Source organism: Monopterus albus, unplaced genomic scaffold (genome assembly GCF_001952655.1).
Source record: "Monopterus albus unplaced genomic scaffold, M_albus_1.0 scaffold22.1, whole genome shotgun sequence".
NCBI lineage: Eukaryota > Metazoa > Chordata > Actinopteri > Synbranchiformes > Synbranchidae > Monopterus > Monopterus albus.
In genome coordinates this window covers 1770029-1787230 of record NW_018127902.1, presented here as the reverse complement: position 1 = coordinate 1787230, position 17202 = coordinate 1770029, and the positions used below count along the sequence as shown (strand labels likewise).

Genomic DNA, 17202 nt, shown 5'->3' with positions numbered 1-17202 from the left:
CTGCCCCCTCATTTCTAAGCCTATCCTGTAGCCTAGAACTGATCCCATAGACGATAGCGCTGCACAGATTTTGGGATCAGCACTGTTTCCGTCCCTTTTCCTGTAAATATTTGAGGTCTAAGGCTGTGTAATCCTACTTTTATTCTGCTGCACCTGCTCTCGTTGCCGAGCTCCTGCTCTGAATTTTCACTACTCCTCTGGCTTGAAAGCGTTTTCTTTGCTGCAACATTGTTAGCGGTGGATGAGAAAAAAGATTACAAAATGTGCAATTCTCAGCTCTGTTGCTTCTGCAAACCACAAAACCCAACCCATAAACTGGGCTTGCAGTCCTTTTGCAACATATCAGTCAATATTCGGTTTTACCATCCTGTGGTCCACCATTCTCCATATCATGTTTGCTTTTCTTCCTCTCTCTGTGGTTGCTGTTTGCTGAAACAGGCAGTGTAGCAATACATCAAGTCCGAACTGTCACAGGGGGAACAAAAAAAGCTTGGAGGGGTACAGGTACGATCATTCATTCAATCACTCATCTCATCTCATATTGTTGTCACCCCTTCTCTGTAGAGGAATATTGATTTTGACTACAGAATGTAGCTTTGAATGCTAGCAGATTAAATTTTTAAGAGCTGTTTTCCCCCCATGTTAATGAACGTTCACTGACTCTTTCTAGGTTTGCAGTTGTTGAATGTTGTGGTGGATGGTCTACATGAATTCGACTACATTCACTCCAAAAAAATACCAGATATGAAACTATCACCAGTAGCTATTAGCCTGACTCAGTCCAAAGGTGAAAAAGATCTGTCTGCCAGCAACTCTAAAGCTGGCTAATTAACACATTATTGCTTGTTGCTAATTGGCTGCTGGCTCTAGTTGAATATTTAACACACATACCTGAGAATGGTATAGAGCCTCTGATTTAATGCTCAGAAACTGGCCAAAGCATATTACCAAAAATGTTGAAGTCTTGCTTTAACAATACCAAAACACAGCTCTGCTCATTTTAGCCACTGCAGTTATAACATTATAAAAATATTTCCTTGTGTGTGTCTGACTAATGATGGTTCTTTGACTTTACCCATAACATCTGCTGTACACTGTGTGCTCTTTTCATCATGGACCCCTACACAGCTAGCGACATTACACACAGAGTCCTGACAGGAGCAAAATTGTATTGGTGTAATTATTATTAATCTTATTGTGTTTATATGATTTTATATTTTGATTTCTTTTAATTTCCTGGTGCCTGTTTACTGATGGCAGTCGTATCCAGCCCACCTCTATCCTGAGGGGCAGTAGGGGGAGAGGGGGCCCACTGAGGCCCTTTGGCCAGACAGCCCTTGCTGGGTCTTGCCCAAACTCACCACGACTGGACAGGTGCATGCTACTGCCAGCGCCACGCCCGCACTCCCCCATCTGTTGATTTCCTCTGAGTATGGTAGCACTGTATGCACAAGTACCACATGTGATATATAAAGAAACAAAAATCATGTTAATCCTGAGAAGTAGGATATGTTAGTGGGTTATGTAACCGGCTGACAGTGCATTGTAAATATCTTTATGTAGTTTATTTAAATTTGGGGAACCATCGAGGTGTAGCTGTTGATATAAAAATGTATTTTAAAACTAAAACCATAAAACTATTTCAATATTATTATATAGTATCTGGGATACATATAAATACCCAGATACATATGCATACACTATGTAAACACACTCAGTGTCTCTTCTGCAACTTCCTCCTGCACCTTTGCTGATAAATCTGATTCATTCCTCTCCTAATTTGACCTCTGACCTTTAGTGCTGGGCATCAGTTTGCAGCTTCTGTGATTCTGTTTTGGGCTTTATTTCAATTAGTGGTGAATTAATTTAAAGTAACATGTTATTATATCTCCTTTCCTATCTTCTTGTGTCTTTGCGTTACGGTCTGTCAGAGCGCACACTCATGGCAGCCCCTCTCCTCCAATGGGGACGCCATCATCAGGTCGTAGGGGCAGGCAGCTGCCACAGCTCCCGGCAAAGAGCAGCAGCATAGAGCAAGGTATGTTCTGTGGGATAAGTGAAGTCATGAGTTTTAACCAGATGAAAAACTGTAAAAGCTATTTTAAACATTTACATTTCTTTTTTATGCATTAAGTTATAATGCAGAGTTGGTTTTATTTTCACTTATAAACAGATAAAAATTGGATTTACATCTTTAAGTACAAAGCACAAAAAATAAATTCAGTACAGCTTGCAAAAATGTTCAAAGCTGAGTGAACGTGTTCTTGTGTCACTAGCACAGCCTTTTGCTCCCTTAGCTTTGTCTTTTATTTTGTCACTACAGTATAAGAATTTGAATGTATTTCTTAGATCACCATATAGAAATAACTGATTTTCAGCTTTGAATCAAAACTCAGTTTTAAATGAGAGATTTCTGTTTCCAAAAACATTTAAAAAAAAGTTTTTTGGTGGTACAGTAGGTTTTTCATTCTTAAGCAGCATTAGTCACGTTGTTTCCTGCTAAGACAGACTCTACTAATCAGATGGACAGCCAATGCAAAATTACCCCCAAATTGTGTCAAAATTTGAACAGATGATACTGTTTAGAGACCACAAATGTGTCATTATCAACTATAATGTTTACTCTCTGATAACAGCTTCTTAAAATACATCTTCTTGCTTGTTTTAGCTAGATAGTATAGCATGAGGAAGGTGCAGTCGTGTACTGTCACATTCATTAGTCAGTGTTTTCTGTCATGACAACTTAACATCACTGACTTTTCCCAGTTTGTTCAACCCAAGTGAGAAGTAAATAGCATATTTTCCCAGGTTGCTTGAGATTTGTACGTGACTCTCCAAGCATCCATCACATCAGCATTTGATGTGCTATCAGTGCACATCATGCTCCCTCTAGTGTTAGAAACCTAATCCTGCATCCTCAAAATATGCCCTGCCTCTCTTATTGGGAAGGTCCCTTATTTCTTTTTCCTGGTTTTTGTTCTTTTTTTTTTATGACTTAGCCTACTTTTGCATTTTCATTTTTGTCTCAGCTCTTGCAGTAGAGGAGCGAGCCCGACAGTTGCAGATGAAAGTGCATTCCTACCGGCCTTCCTCCTCCCGTGACCATGAGACAGACCTCAAGACCAAACGGGAGGTCAGCGTCTATTTGCTCTAGAATATTTTTGATCAGAGATGTACATTATACTTTCTTATCCTCCACCTTTTCCTGTCTGTTTATAGATGTATGCAGAACAGAGGCGTAGCAGTGACAACATGTCAGCCAGGTCATCAGACAGTGATATGAGTGATGTGTCAGCCCTCTCCCGTGCCAGCAGTGCCTCCCGCCTCAGTAGCACCAGCTACATGTCTGTTCAATCAGAACGGCCCGGGGGACGCCTCAGGTCAGTTTTCATTGGCCAGTCTTACTGTAAGGTTACTTTACAGGGTTTACAGGGTGGGTGTCAGTCGGCTCATCTACTTTTAAACACAGTCTTCCACATTCAGTCAGCTCACCCTTTTTGAAATAAGCCTAAATCTTTGGTGACTGGATTTTTTTAATGCATGCTAATCCTTGTGTGTCTTTCTGTTTTATTTCTGCATGTCAACCGCTGCATGTTTCTGTCCTTCTGCATGCTGTGTCTTATCTACACACACACACACACACAATAACACGTATACATGCAATGAATGGTGGAAATCCAAACAACCTGAACTCAGATCCAAATCATTAGAGGAGGAGAAAAAGGACAGGAGGATCTCATGGGGGATGAACGGAGAGGAGGAGAGGAGAAGGACAGCAGGAAAGAGACGTTTCTCAGTGGAGGTGAAGCGCAGGAGGCACACTGTAGCAGGAGACACAAGAGAGTGCAGGTAAAGATCAATATATCCCAAATGTTGAATTCACTGAAGATGGCAGCTGGTCCATCTTTTCATACTACTACTACTTCTACTACTACTAATAATAGCAATAATTATAATACAGTTTTTCCCAGTCACTTTGGTACATTTCTCAAATCATCCTTGATATTTGCAAAACAGAGGATTTCTCACAGTAGTTCATACAAACAGCACCGCACAGTGGATTCACTGCAAACGTGTGTCACTTATTCAAAATGCTTAGTTTATCTCTCAGAAGTAAATACTTATGTCGGTGAACATGTCAGTGCACCAGAATGACAAGTCCTTGTGTCATCGCTGACCAACATGGCAGTCAGAATGTTTAGTCATGTTGCCAGTATAACAGTGTACTCTGGAATTATTTTCTTATGTAAACTATGGCTCAGGTTTGGATGATTGAAAATACCTGAGGCTGCACTTGTTCTGTATGACATGCATCAGTGTCAACAGTACAAGGTTTCACATTACTGTATGTGGGAGAATGACATTTACTGTTTTACAGTAATGTCAGTGTGATACAGAACATCACTGCATAGCATAAAGGAATAAATACATTTTTACAGGAAACACCTCCTAGACAGAACAGTTGTTCTCCCAACATTCAGCCACCTTCAACCAGCTTTGGCCATTGTAAGGCCATGATTGACAATATGGTCCAAAACTATGGTCCTAATTTCATTGGGAACATGTTTATGTCCTTTCTCCCTCTTCCTCTTTTTGCTTCTCCACTCTTTCACCCCCTCTTCCTCTTTTTGCTTCTCCACTCGTTCACCACACAGCATGACTCCTCTTCTGCTTCTCTGTAGTTTGCACTGTTCATTTCCTTGTTCTTCCATTGTCAGAAATTCCTGACTTTCATTAGTGAACAGTTCAACAGTTCAGGATACATTTACAAAAAAAGCTGTATAGAACTATGCCTCCTGACAGATACTAAAGACAACGAGTTCACCCATTTAGCATGTAATGACATCTACAATGAACTAAAGGCTAAATGTTGTGGAAGGTCAGACTATTCAGCAGAGAACTATATAACACATTTTGATCAACATAAGCAACAGATCATGTAGGAAACAACAGACAATTGTACATGATCAACTGCATGAATGTGCCAAAGCATTTGCAGTGTGTTAAAAAATAATTAGAACTTGTTTGAATTGTGCACAAGTGACTGGATGATGTGGAGGTTGAACAAGTAGGTTAGAGAATTTGATTTCTGATCTGACTGAGAAAAACTGTAACAACAATAATAAACATTTATTTGTATAGCACTTCTCAAAACCAGAAATTACAAAGTGCTTTACAGCATAAATTAATAATAAAAGAAATACATATGTATCTACACATACATATATCAGTGACAAATTAAAGGAAAAACCTAAATGAATGAGTGGTCTCCTCCAGGATGACAGTGTCCTCATCCACAGGACACGAGGAGTCACTGAATGATTTGATGAGAACGAGAATGATGTGAATCATGTGTGGTCTCCTCCAGGATGACAGTGTCCTCATCCACAGGACACGAGGAGTCACTGAATGATTTGATGAGAACAAGAATGATGTGAATCATGTGCTGTAGCCTTCACAGTCACCAGGTCTCAGCCCAGCTAGACGGCTATGAGAGATTTTGGAGCAACATGTTAGACCACGTCTCCACCACCTTCATCAAAACACCACATGAGGGAATATCTTTTGGAAGAATGGAGTTTAGATATTTGGAGGGTCAATACCAAGGTGCACTGAAGCTGTTCTGGTGGCATATGGTGGCCCAGCACCTCACTGAGACACTTTACTGTGTTTCACTTGTCACCAGCATATAAACATATATCTTTAAAAAGTCAAACAATTTAAGTAAAACTATACATTTGCATAAAAAGAAGCTCTATGAATACCACAGTGTGAAGCCTAGCCAAGCTAAAATGCATACTTTAATGCTTATAAAGCAAACAAACAAACAAATCTCCACATTCTCTTCATGCACTCACCCTGGCTGACCATTAGCTGTGTGCTGACAGGGACAAATGAACCTATCCCAGTGGTCTTCAGTGGGCCAGATAGTGATGTAACACAGCTTGTTAGCCAGCTAATGTATTGAGGTCTGGGAGGAGCATAGAGAGGGCCCTGATCTTTATGGCCTTACCACAGATCAGTCCAAACAGAGGCTATAAAAGCGCAGCCCCACAACCTTTCACACACATTCTGGAGATGGGGGTGAGACAGAGAGTTAGCCACAAGAGCATTAGTGAGGTAGTAAGGGTTGGCATTCCAGTTTATTTTAAGTGGAATTAACAGAAAAAAAGAGCCAAATTATGATCACCTTGATGCAGAAGCATAGCTTCAGATATTTTACTTGTATTGAACAAAGAAAAACAAAGTTATTGGGGAATTCCATCGACATTACACATTAAAGTCGACTACAAGTTTGAAAATAAAAAACAACTGGGGCCTGTGGATTTAGAACCAAGTGAGCTTACCAGACCTTTGTTGCTCTCTCCTCATCTTTGCTTGTGGCCAGAGGCTCACGGCTACATTCACCACTGCCAATATCCAAATGTACTGTTAGGGACTCAGTTGCATTATGGGTAATGTAGGCACCAGGTTTGGGTTGTTTTTTTTTAGAGATAAAGAATGTTTAACTGTCCCTTTACCTTGTTATTTCACCTATAAGAAAAAAAGCATCCGCATTGTTTTGATATATACAGTATTTGCAAAATATTAAGGTCATGCTTCCAAGTGTTTTATTTATATAACATAAGAGAAATTACATCTCATGGATACAGTAGCAGTGTAAAAAGAGAGGCAGACAGATACAGGAAAATCAGCTGTTAGGCAGAGAAGAGTACTGTGTGTATTTTCTAATAAGGTCATGATCAGGCTAAAAAGCAGACAGTGGAGGAGGTGAGTGTGTACTGGCCAATCATTTTTAGAAGACCTGGGATGTAGCTTATCTGTTATTCAGACAGGTGGTCAGTTTGTAGAGAGAGAGGAGGTGTGACTCAGTAGTGGAGTGAAATACAAGGTCAGCTGGTCTCAGGTCAGGTTCCTCTCAGAGCTGGATATTAATATCTGTACTTGGAGGATTCTCTCACATGTACTGTACTTCAGTCCAGTTTGATGAGTATGGATTTGAGTGATCACACACAGGAGTGAAAACTAAGGTGGTGTTAGCCAGCAATGACACATCATATTATTTGTTTGTTTTCTTTGACCTTTGCTTTATATAACCCTAATTTAACACTGTTTCCAATGCTCCTCATTAATTTTAAATCATTCTTTTGGTGCTACACATGTGAATCTTTCAGAAATAAAGTCAAATTAATCTTCAGATTCATGGATTTTTCTTGCCCTTTGTTTGCACATACTTAGTATTTGGATGAAAACATCATTAAAAAAAAGTTGACCTTTCAGTATAAAGCCAAACCAATTTGACAAAACTTCATGCTTATGTCCATACATATCTGAAATTATAAAACAACTGAACACTTTTTCATGGACCATAGTTTTCATGTAGTTTCAGTCTATCAAAATAAAAACATACAAATCATAGTTTTCAGCCAAAAACAATGATATATGAATGATATATTCATATATGCAAAGAACATTTCAGTTTCAGTTCAGTTGTTTTTTAATAATCCCACTTGTCATTGTGAGTTTTAAAATGTGTGTATTTATTTTTTTATATATGGTCCTTACTTTTCTGCACGTGTGTATGTTTGTGTTGTGGGTGTTTGTCTGATCATCACTGCATGTCTCAGATCCCTCTTTGCATGCATCCAGTGTTGTGACTGCCTGGACTCCCTCCATCCTCCAGACCTGGATCCTCCCCTGCCATCCTGTCCCTCTGCTGCGCGTGCTTCTCTAACCCCCCTGCAGGAGGCAGTGGAGAGGCCTCATTCCACGCTCCCTCTTCCCAGCCGTTCCCTGGCTCCCCTGGGCCATTGGTCTGCGCCTAACAGAGGCCCATATGGAGTGGAGGGTGTGGGGGATAGGGCTAGTGTAGCCGGGTCCTGCAGCACCGTGGCCCCCTTTGATAGGATGGACATGCAGCAGCTTCTCCGAACCCCTAGAGGGGTGCTGGCCAGCTTCTGTCCACGAATTGTGGTGCATTTGAGAAGAATGAACATTAATACATGAAATGATTATTAGCTTTGGACTGCTAGAACATTTGATGATATTCTTTTTTTGACCACTATCCATGTTGGTCTCTTTAAGGTGTAGACCACATGAAGCACCACACACACAGGCGTTGATCTGTAGGATAATTTACTTGCCTGTCATCATCATTTCCATTATTTTTGGGTTCCCCACCACTCATCTGTTGTTTGACTCACAAGTTGTTTGATTAAACATCTTTCCACAACCACAGTCAGTGTGAAATGTTACAGTTATCATCATCCACCACTTCTTGTCAACCATGCTGTTTTTCTGTTCTACTAAAATGAAGGTACAGTACTGTATATAAGAGGTTACAGCAACCATAACAACACTCCCTCTCCATCACACCATTACACAGTGTCACTCAGTGTCTTCCCTCTCCAGTCGGCAGATACGATCGTCGATGGGCCTCAGCATGCTGAAGAGCTCCAGTGTGAGTGGAGAGATTTACACCCAGGAGCGCAACGACGGCAGCCAGTCAGACACAGCGCTGGGCACAGTGGGTGGTGGCAGCAAGAAGAGGCGCTCCAGTCTCAGCGCGCGGGTGGTGGCCATTGTTGGCAACCGTCGCAGCCGCAGTACTTCACAAATCAGTGGCCCTGGTGAGTTGCCGTGGCAACTCTAAAATGGTTATGTGGGATACAAATGTGGCAATTTTCCACTAGAAAAGAAGATGAGGGACTGATTGTTCTGTTTCTCAGCTGTCACACTCTACAAGGGTGCATGCTGATGGTGAAGGTGAAAGTAGCTAATCAAAAGCTGTACACACTGTTTTTGTATGATGTAACCTTCATGGGTGATGTGGAGGAAACATAAGAAACAGGCATTAGCTCAGCAAGATCAAAAGTAAAGGTGTGGAGGTTGAAGTAAGGAAGTTTCTGTCTTTAACATCAGCTTTGTTGACTGTTTCAAGTTTCTGTTTATGTGCTTTCATGTGCTTTTTTTTCTGAAAATAAGGTTTTCAGATAACGTTTTTCCCATTTAACCTTTAGGCCTGAGCCTTTCCTTGTCCAATCCTAAATTTAACACTTATTTTAGTTAAAGCTGTTTAACATGCCCCAACCCTACAATAATTACTCCTGAACAAATTCACACATTTAACCTATAAATACATAATCGCCTTAAGGTGAACTATTGGAATAGTTATATTTGGTTGGTTTCAAATTGGCAGCTAGGGCAGAGGGAGCACATCCAATAATCAGTACCTAAATCTGATGTAAAAACTGGCATTTTCTTTTTCCTTAGTGCTACAACACAGTGTTGTCCAGCAGGCTACTGATGGGTTTAGTCTGGGAGCAGGCTGATTGTTAATTATGCAGCTTGCAAAAACCTGAGTAATGACAGGCTATGTTTACATTGCATGCCTACTGGCCCAAATCCAAGCAACTCAGACCTAACCTTTGCACAGATGTGTGAACAAATCAAATAGGATTCTTGGAATTCAGATCTGGGCCACTTGCATACTGTATGTGGTCACAACAGAATTCATATGTTTTTTTTTCTAATGTTTCATTTGTCTGTGCATATTGTGTGTTGTCATCGATCATTGTCAGCCCCTCACAGACTGGTAAAAACAAATGTGGAGGAGAGTAGAAACAGTGACAGGGGTAAGTGGTGAGATGAGGACACTTCAGATGTGTTGGACATCTATGGAGAAGCTTCTGTTCAAGCCTCGTGCCAGGAAATGGAAGGAACATAATCAAGCAGCTTGTGTGGAAATTGAACGATTTGACTATTGAACAAACAATGTTATTATTTGTGTACGCTGGTGCCTTACATCCAGTTAAATCTGTGCCTGTGTGGCACTTTAGAACCTCAGTGGTGTTCACCCCAGAGCTGGACAACAAAAAGATCAGAATTGAGCATTAAAGGCCTGTTATGTGATTGTAGCCTTAGTGTGTGTATTGTAACTTGCCTGATCTATGATGTTTGACTGACAAAACCTGATCAGCATCTCCGTGGCACTGATATATATAGTATTATATTGTGTAATTTTATGGCTGATTTTTATTTTAACCTGGACCTCTACAAAAACACACCTACAGGCCCAAAACAAATGCACTGCTACATGCATTCCAACAAATGTCTTGTTTACAACATCTAAGCTATGTCTTAAAATCCACAGTCACTAAATTATAAGACTGTGTTCCACATGTAGAGACAATGGAGCAGACTGTACTGACTGTAAGCACCGCAAATTGCAAATGTCCTTTTGTTCTGTGAAAGTCAAACCTCTGCTGCCCGACAATTAAATAACAGGTTTCAGAGACTTTCAGAACATGGTAGCCAGCTGAGAGCGTCTTGCTGCTCAGCTCCCTGTCACACAACAGAGTCTGGCTTATACCACAGGGTGGGTGTAAAGGGCACCGCGCACAGGCGGCGTGTGATGTGAGTCAAAACACCCACATCCATTACTTTCAATGAAAACCCACACACCATTGGTGAACTGCCGTTCAGCACTTCTGGATATGCTATTGTCCTATTTTCCTGGTGTTGACGCATGTTTTCTTTGTCATAACAGCTACTTAGCATTTTAGGGTAGCTTATATTCAATATACCCTCATACTACTTGATGTAAAGATTCAGCATACATACTGAAGTACAAGTACAAGGGATGATCAGAGGCTCAAAGTGCAGCTTAATTTGTCTCTTTGCACCATTAAGAGTGTGACTGTGAACCTACCCCAGTCCAAGATGCCCACACACTGTCACTTGGCTCGTTTTTGTACCCAAAACGTCCTTTTTGCTACTGATTACCACATTTAGCAGGACATGGGTGGGCTTTTTTTTTGTTTCCGAAAGAGAGCTCCCAGACTCCTTGACTGTATCTGTGGGTTATCTTGTGATTTCTGACTTCCTCTCTCTGTGAGTGAATGGTTTACTATTTAGCCCATTGGTAAATGTGCTCTGGAGCAATATGTTTTCCCGTTTCATAATCATAATGAGGAAATTTGCCTGACTCCAAAATCTGACTCCGTCAGTTAAGCCTGGCTGAGATCCCACTGGGACTAAAATGTCTGCTACTTACAGTAAAGACTGCGGTGGCTCGGAGAGCTCTTTTCATCAGTGCTGTTTTCCAATACACTTGTACCTATGCTTACCGTCCTTAAACCAAATCAGCATGATACAGGGCATTACACATTATTGTGCGTTTTCTCAGTAAATAATGACTAAAATATGTATATATCTATGAGTATGACTCTGACTAGATGATTGTGATTTTTCTTGTCTCTCCTCATTCATCCAGAGAGGAAGAGTAAGAAGGAGAAGGGTACACCCATTCAGAGGAGCACAGAGACTGGCATGGCAGTGGAGCTGACTCGGAACATGAGCCGCCAGCCCAGCAAAGAGTCCAACAATGGCAGCATAAACAGCTGTAACTCTGAGGGGAAGTTAGTAAAATACACTCTTCCTGTTTAGATCATGTTCCATCAGCCAACTACATACTCTGTGCATGTCTCTCATTTATCATTTTTCTGTCTTAAAGTAGAATGTCAAATGACATTTCAGATACTTCTGCTATGTGTATATATATATATTTATATATGTGCGTGTGTGTGTGTATGTATTCTGTATTGTAGGTTTCAAACTACAAATTTGACACTTGTTAAATCTACTGTGCCCTGAAATTAACTACTGTTCTATCCAACAAAAACATCCTAAACAAAATGACGTGTCAACATGTTTTGAGGGGCTCTATCCATGTTGTTCCTGCCTGCATGTGACTGACTGGTGCTGACAGGCGGTGTTAGTACATTGCTGCCAGAGTGTAATATAATGAGTGCACTGTTAAAAAAACACTTAAAATGTGAGAAGTGAGGCGATGATAGAACACAAACTCTGACTGAATCAAATTAAGGCTTGATGTTTTCTGTTGTGGATTGTCTCGCTTGGTCAGTTTCAAGCTGTTTTTCATGCTGTACTGACTGGTATAGAAAGATTTCCACTAATAACAGCAAATGAGCATGGAAGTCTTAAAATATGCTGACTGTGTATAGGACAGAGAAGCCAAAAATGCAAACATAACCTCAGTCCTTTATGTTAATTTTGGTGATATTGATGATTTTTTTTTCTCAGAATTAAAACTATATTTCTGTGTTCTGTGTTAGTTTGATCTTCTCTGGAGTGAACCTGGGTGCCAGCAGTCAGTTCAGTGACTTCCTGGATGGTTTGGGACCAGCTCAGTTAGTGGGGAGGCAAACACTTGCTACTCCTGCCATCGGTAAGATACTGCTGATACTTGTCTCTTCTCTTTTGTCTTCTACCTAATAAGATCTCAGTTTCAGATGTACACTATGATCTATTCTTTCTTTTTAATTATTTTTGTATTTATCATTTTTTATATTTTGTTTTTACTTGTTTGTGTTTACATTTTTCTTTATTACTTACTTACGTATTACTTATTACTTTATATTTTTCTGTGATTTTTAAATATTGTCTATTATTGTATTTTATTTTACAGGGACACATGCAACTAAACATTGTCACACTCAGTCAACCAATGCACTGCATATGAGGCGTCTAACTAAAAGCTAATTTGCAGTCCCCCTCAGCTTTCAAGAAACAGGTTCAAGCACCCATGAACAAATATATTAGACAAAACCAGCTTAAACCAGGACAAATAAAACCAATGTAACAAACTGACCCTCAATATTCAGATCCTTGTTGTTGTTTAAGCCACTGTTTCACCTTTGTTTATTGTAAGTTCATGAATTATATCTATTTAAATGTGTATAGCTGTTATTGTATTTGAATAGTTTTTTGATTATTTATTTTATTTTATAATTTCTAATATGTGTTGCTCCAGGGAATTTTTCTGTCTCATTTTTGTTTATGTTGATATTGAATGCTATCTTACTCGTATTTGCCATCACTAATGAATTAGTTGTGTAAATGTATCTACTCATACGTATCTCAGATTTACTGCTAAGCAAAACATGTTGATCTTAACAATAAAGGGATCTTTACTTGTTAATTGTTTGGGCCACCACAAACACGTGTGGTTTATTTCATCTCGTGTTCACCACCTTTAGAGCTGCATAGCCTGCTGCCATTGATCTCTTTCTGTTGGATCATCTTTATCTGCTTCCCAGGTGACATTCAGATTGGTATGATGGAGAAAAAGGGTCACCTGGAGGTGGAGGTTATCAGAGCTCGAGGACTTGTACAAAAGGCAGGGTCCAAATCTCTCCCTGGTAAGGACTTGACCGACTTCTACTGTGTATACCAAATACCAACTGATCCCCCCCTCCCTCTCAAGACAATAGCTCTGTGCCTTTCCTTTTCCCACCTGTGAGATCTGTGTAAATTATCCTGACGAGGCACTGTGTTCGCCCACTAATGTTTTTTTTTTTTATTGTTCTGCCCCTGCCTTCAGCTCCATATGTCAAGGTCTATCTGCTGAATAATGGAGCGTATGTAGCCAAAAAGAAAACCAAGATTGCACGAAAAACACTTGACCCACTGTACCAGCAAGCACTGCTATTCGAGGAAAGTCCACAGGGTAAAGTCTTACAGGTGAGAAGACGACTTATTTTTTCATCACAAACTTCAGTGTCTCTTCCAAAATAGAGCCTTGTAATTTGACAAAAAATGATTTTTCTCCAGGTGATTGTATGGGGTGACTACGGCCGCATGGACCATAAAAGCTTCATGGGAGTTGCACAAATCTTGTTGGAGGAACTGGACTTATCAAGCACAGTCATTGGTTGGTACAAGTTGTTCCCACCATCCTCCTTGGTGGACCCGACACTTGCCTCCATAACGCGGCGAGCATCCCAGACATCGCTTGACAGCTCCTCTGGACCTCCAGGGGTCCGATCCTAGTGGACCAACAGCTCGGCACCGCTCGGCGAGTAACAAACTCACAAAATGTACTGTAGAGCGAAACACAATTAATGGTGGAAATGTATGACAACAACAATCAGAAATGGTCCTCATGACAAAGCTTTGTTGAAATCTGACAATCACTCCTGTCGCAGTTGTAGGGAGCGCCACATTTCAGTGTTTCATATCCATTCTAAGAAAAATCTCATAGTTTTTCTCTGTATATGCTGAAGAAACAGGGCTGTTGACAGTCACCAAGCAGTTGCTCCCCCCCCCCACAAAAAAAGTGTCAGAGAATCCAAATGATGCAGGGTGGTTTTTAACTGAATTAACAATCGCAAAGAATTGTATGTAAGCATCGGAATGTATTGACTTGAGACAGAAGTAATCACCCTCCTCACCTGCAGGTGACACTGTCCTCTCTGCGGTGACCCCCAGCAGACTGTGGGCACATCCCACATGGGTGTCCACTGCGGACGTACAGGGCCTTCTTCTATTGCCTAGACCTCGAAGCAGCATCACTGGTCCCTCTCTCTGTCAAAAGATCCTTTTTTCAATATGGCTGCTCTGAAGCCACACTGTTTGCTTTGTTGTTAATTTCTTTCGTTTTGTTACTACTGGCACAAAATGTTTTTACAAGGCATAAAATGCTCACGATAATGTTGTCAGTCTGGTGTGTGCATGGAGAGATTAAAAAAAGGCTATAAAACTATTAAATGCCTGCAAGTGTCGGGGGTGGGGGGACTGGTGATGATGACACGGCTTAGATTTTTTTCACTTGACGATACAATTAGTGTGCTGCGTTGTTTTCATTGTTCCACCGCTGGCAATCGTCCATGCCAGTCGTCTTTGTATAGATGTATATCAGACCTCCCAGGAGGATGATCACTATATCAAATGTATGTGATTTTGAAATATCACAAGGGTACAACATCACTGTAGGAAAGAAAAAAAAAGATGAACCTTTGTTCTCCTGCATAACAGTAAGATAATTTTTCATATTGTTGGGGGGCGCCTTGGCTCACCCCGGCACGTTTAAGGATTATGTCCAACCCTTAGCTTACATTCTTTTGAAATTCAAACACAAGCACAATAGCTTGTTTTTTTTTGTTTGTTTTTTACAACCAACAGTTTAATCTACGAACACATGTAGGTAAAAAAAAAAGAAAAAGATAAAAGCAATGATCCTTTCACCGGTTCCGTTCATTTCTGTGTCTAGATATTAGAACACAGACAAACAAACAGGACAGAAGAATTTCTCACACTTTCCCATGTGCATCTCTGGGGTTATGAACGTAACCAGTCAGACGCTCAGATCTATGGGACAACACCACCAATCATCCATTGTTTGGCTCACAGACTCCTCCCACCAGGAAAGAGGCGGGGCCAGCATGACTTTGGAACTTGTTCCAAGCTGCATGATGCACATTTTTGTAAAATGACACAGATACAAAAAAAAAAAAAAAACAGCACTGAACTAGATATGTGTGTTAGTTTCCACATACTGTAGAGCCGCTTGTATGTTGCATGCAGTTGTACAGTTTGCTCGTACTTGAATATTAAAGAGATAAAACCAAGAAACTGAAGCCATTCCCATTACACAGACATTCAACTGCAGTCTCCTCCGAGTCCCTCAGTCTGGTGCTGAATGTCTCTGAAACTAAAGCCCACAATTACGTTGATGTCTTTCCTCGACCCTCTGGAAGATGTACTGTACTGTACAGTCGTACTGAGCAGACCTCACAGCCCTTCTTACTGTTATTCCACATCACAGTATACCTCCAATGGGCTGAGATGATGTATGAATAATTATGTACAAATCAGATCCACTTATAAGAAAATACAAATTATGTTTCAGCATAACGATTTCAGATATGCTAACACAGGAACTGTTAAGTTATATAAAGAATAAATGCAGATGCACAGAGTCATACACTGTAAATACTCAACAGCCATTCACTGGGTTTTCATTAGTGACAGTTGTAAAGGGGCCAAGTCATATAACGATGAGCGATTAATCCAGCATTAGGGACCATGCAGTGGGACAACACAGTGGACTTGGGTCACAAACCGGTTGTGCCTAATCTCGCAGGCGGCCAGTACTACAGGTGTACCGTACCAGGGTGGCAAAGTCGTCGTCTGAACACTTGTTTGTGCTTCAAACCAGGTGTCCGAACCCCGGCCATTTTCAGTCTCACTTCAGAAGAGTTGACTTTTCTTTTCATTGTCCAGTGAAGCTGGCTTATGATTTTTAATTTTGTCAGTATTAACAGGAAAAAATGCTGATTGTTTACAACTTCTGTGTTCCACTGAAACAAAAAGAAAAAAGAAAAAAGTAAAGCGTTCACTGCAGCATTTCTTGTTTGTATAACAGATGTGGCTCAAATGATGTGTATGTTTTATATTTTAAAAAAGTTCATTTTTATTATTTACAAATAAAAAGAATGTGTGGAAGAAAATTGCTCTGTTCACCTTCATTTCAGTGTTTCCCTCATGTCTCTCAGCAAAAGTAGTCATATTTTGTTTTTAGTTTTATTATGCTTTCAAAACCCAGTTACCTTTGTCATACTACAAAGTAGAGTCAAAAAGTCACAGTGAAAAACTTGTTTTAACATAGGATCTGTTGCCAGATTTGTGGGAAAGCTAATATTTTCTTGAGTCCCTTTAATGTCCTCAGTCAGTTCTTCAATTGTACATCATGTTAATGTGAGGAGACAAATTCACAGAGGGAGATACAGACAGCAGATACTGTATATGAATAGCTTTACATCGCTTTTTCATATTGTGACAAATCAGTCCATGTAAAAAACATGGAGCCAAATGGTCAAAAACTAAAACTACATCTACTCAAATAACATTTTTAACCAGAAAACAACAGGCACATAACTACAAAAACTTAAATTACAAGCTTATGTCATTTCAACCAATTGTAACCAAAAAAGTAACAACTGAGTGTGGCACTGCTTTGTAAAAAAGTAAAATGCCCAGCAGCTGAGGTGTGCAATTTGGGGTCATTCAGAGTGCACAGCATGGGGGAGGAAGGCCAGGTCACTGTTTCTTTTCCCTCAAGCACACATAGCATCTCTGGACTGCTGACACCCTCTAAGACAAGCTCCCTCCTCAGGGTCCGGGAGCTGTTTAGGAGGGGAACACACCATACATGGGGTCAGGTCTCTCCTGTCAAGATCAGGGGCCGACCTCAAGCTGGTTCAGTCCCAACAATCAAGTATTAACATAAACCATGATAAACAATCAAACCAAAGGAAGTTTTAACCTAACCATAACACAAGGATGTGGCTGTCCTGCTGCCCTGGTTCTGGTGTTGGTGATTTGTACGCTCCTAGCCCC

General features: G+C 40.5%; 1 protein-coding gene across 26 annotated transcripts in view; it reads left to right on the top strand.

The window, feature by feature from the left end:
- LOC109956842 (regulating synaptic membrane exocytosis protein 1-like) overlaps positions 1–14303 on the top strand; it is an 80735-nt gene extending 66432 nt beyond the window's left edge. For 18 of the 26 annotated variants that reach the window (XM_020594234.1, XM_020594231.1, XM_020594237.1 and 15 more), the window contains 11 exons: positions 439–504; positions 1261–1374; positions 1932–2038; positions 3030–3133; positions 3220–3380; positions 8413–8630; positions 11276–11420; positions 12138–12250; positions 13122–13223; positions 13406–13545; positions 13636–14303. In XM_020594234.1, coding sequence (XP_020449890.1) covers positions 439–504; positions 1261–1374; positions 1932–2038; positions 3030–3133; positions 3220–3380; positions 8413–8630; positions 11276–11420; positions 12138–12250; positions 13122–13223; positions 13406–13545; positions 13636–13854 — 1489 coding nt within the window. In that variant the 3' untranslated portion in view covers positions 13855–14303. The other 8 variants (XM_020594245.1, XM_020594254.1, XM_020594252.1 and 5 more) reach the window with 4 other exon arrangements.
- Positions 14304–17202: the final 2899 nt, after the last annotated feature.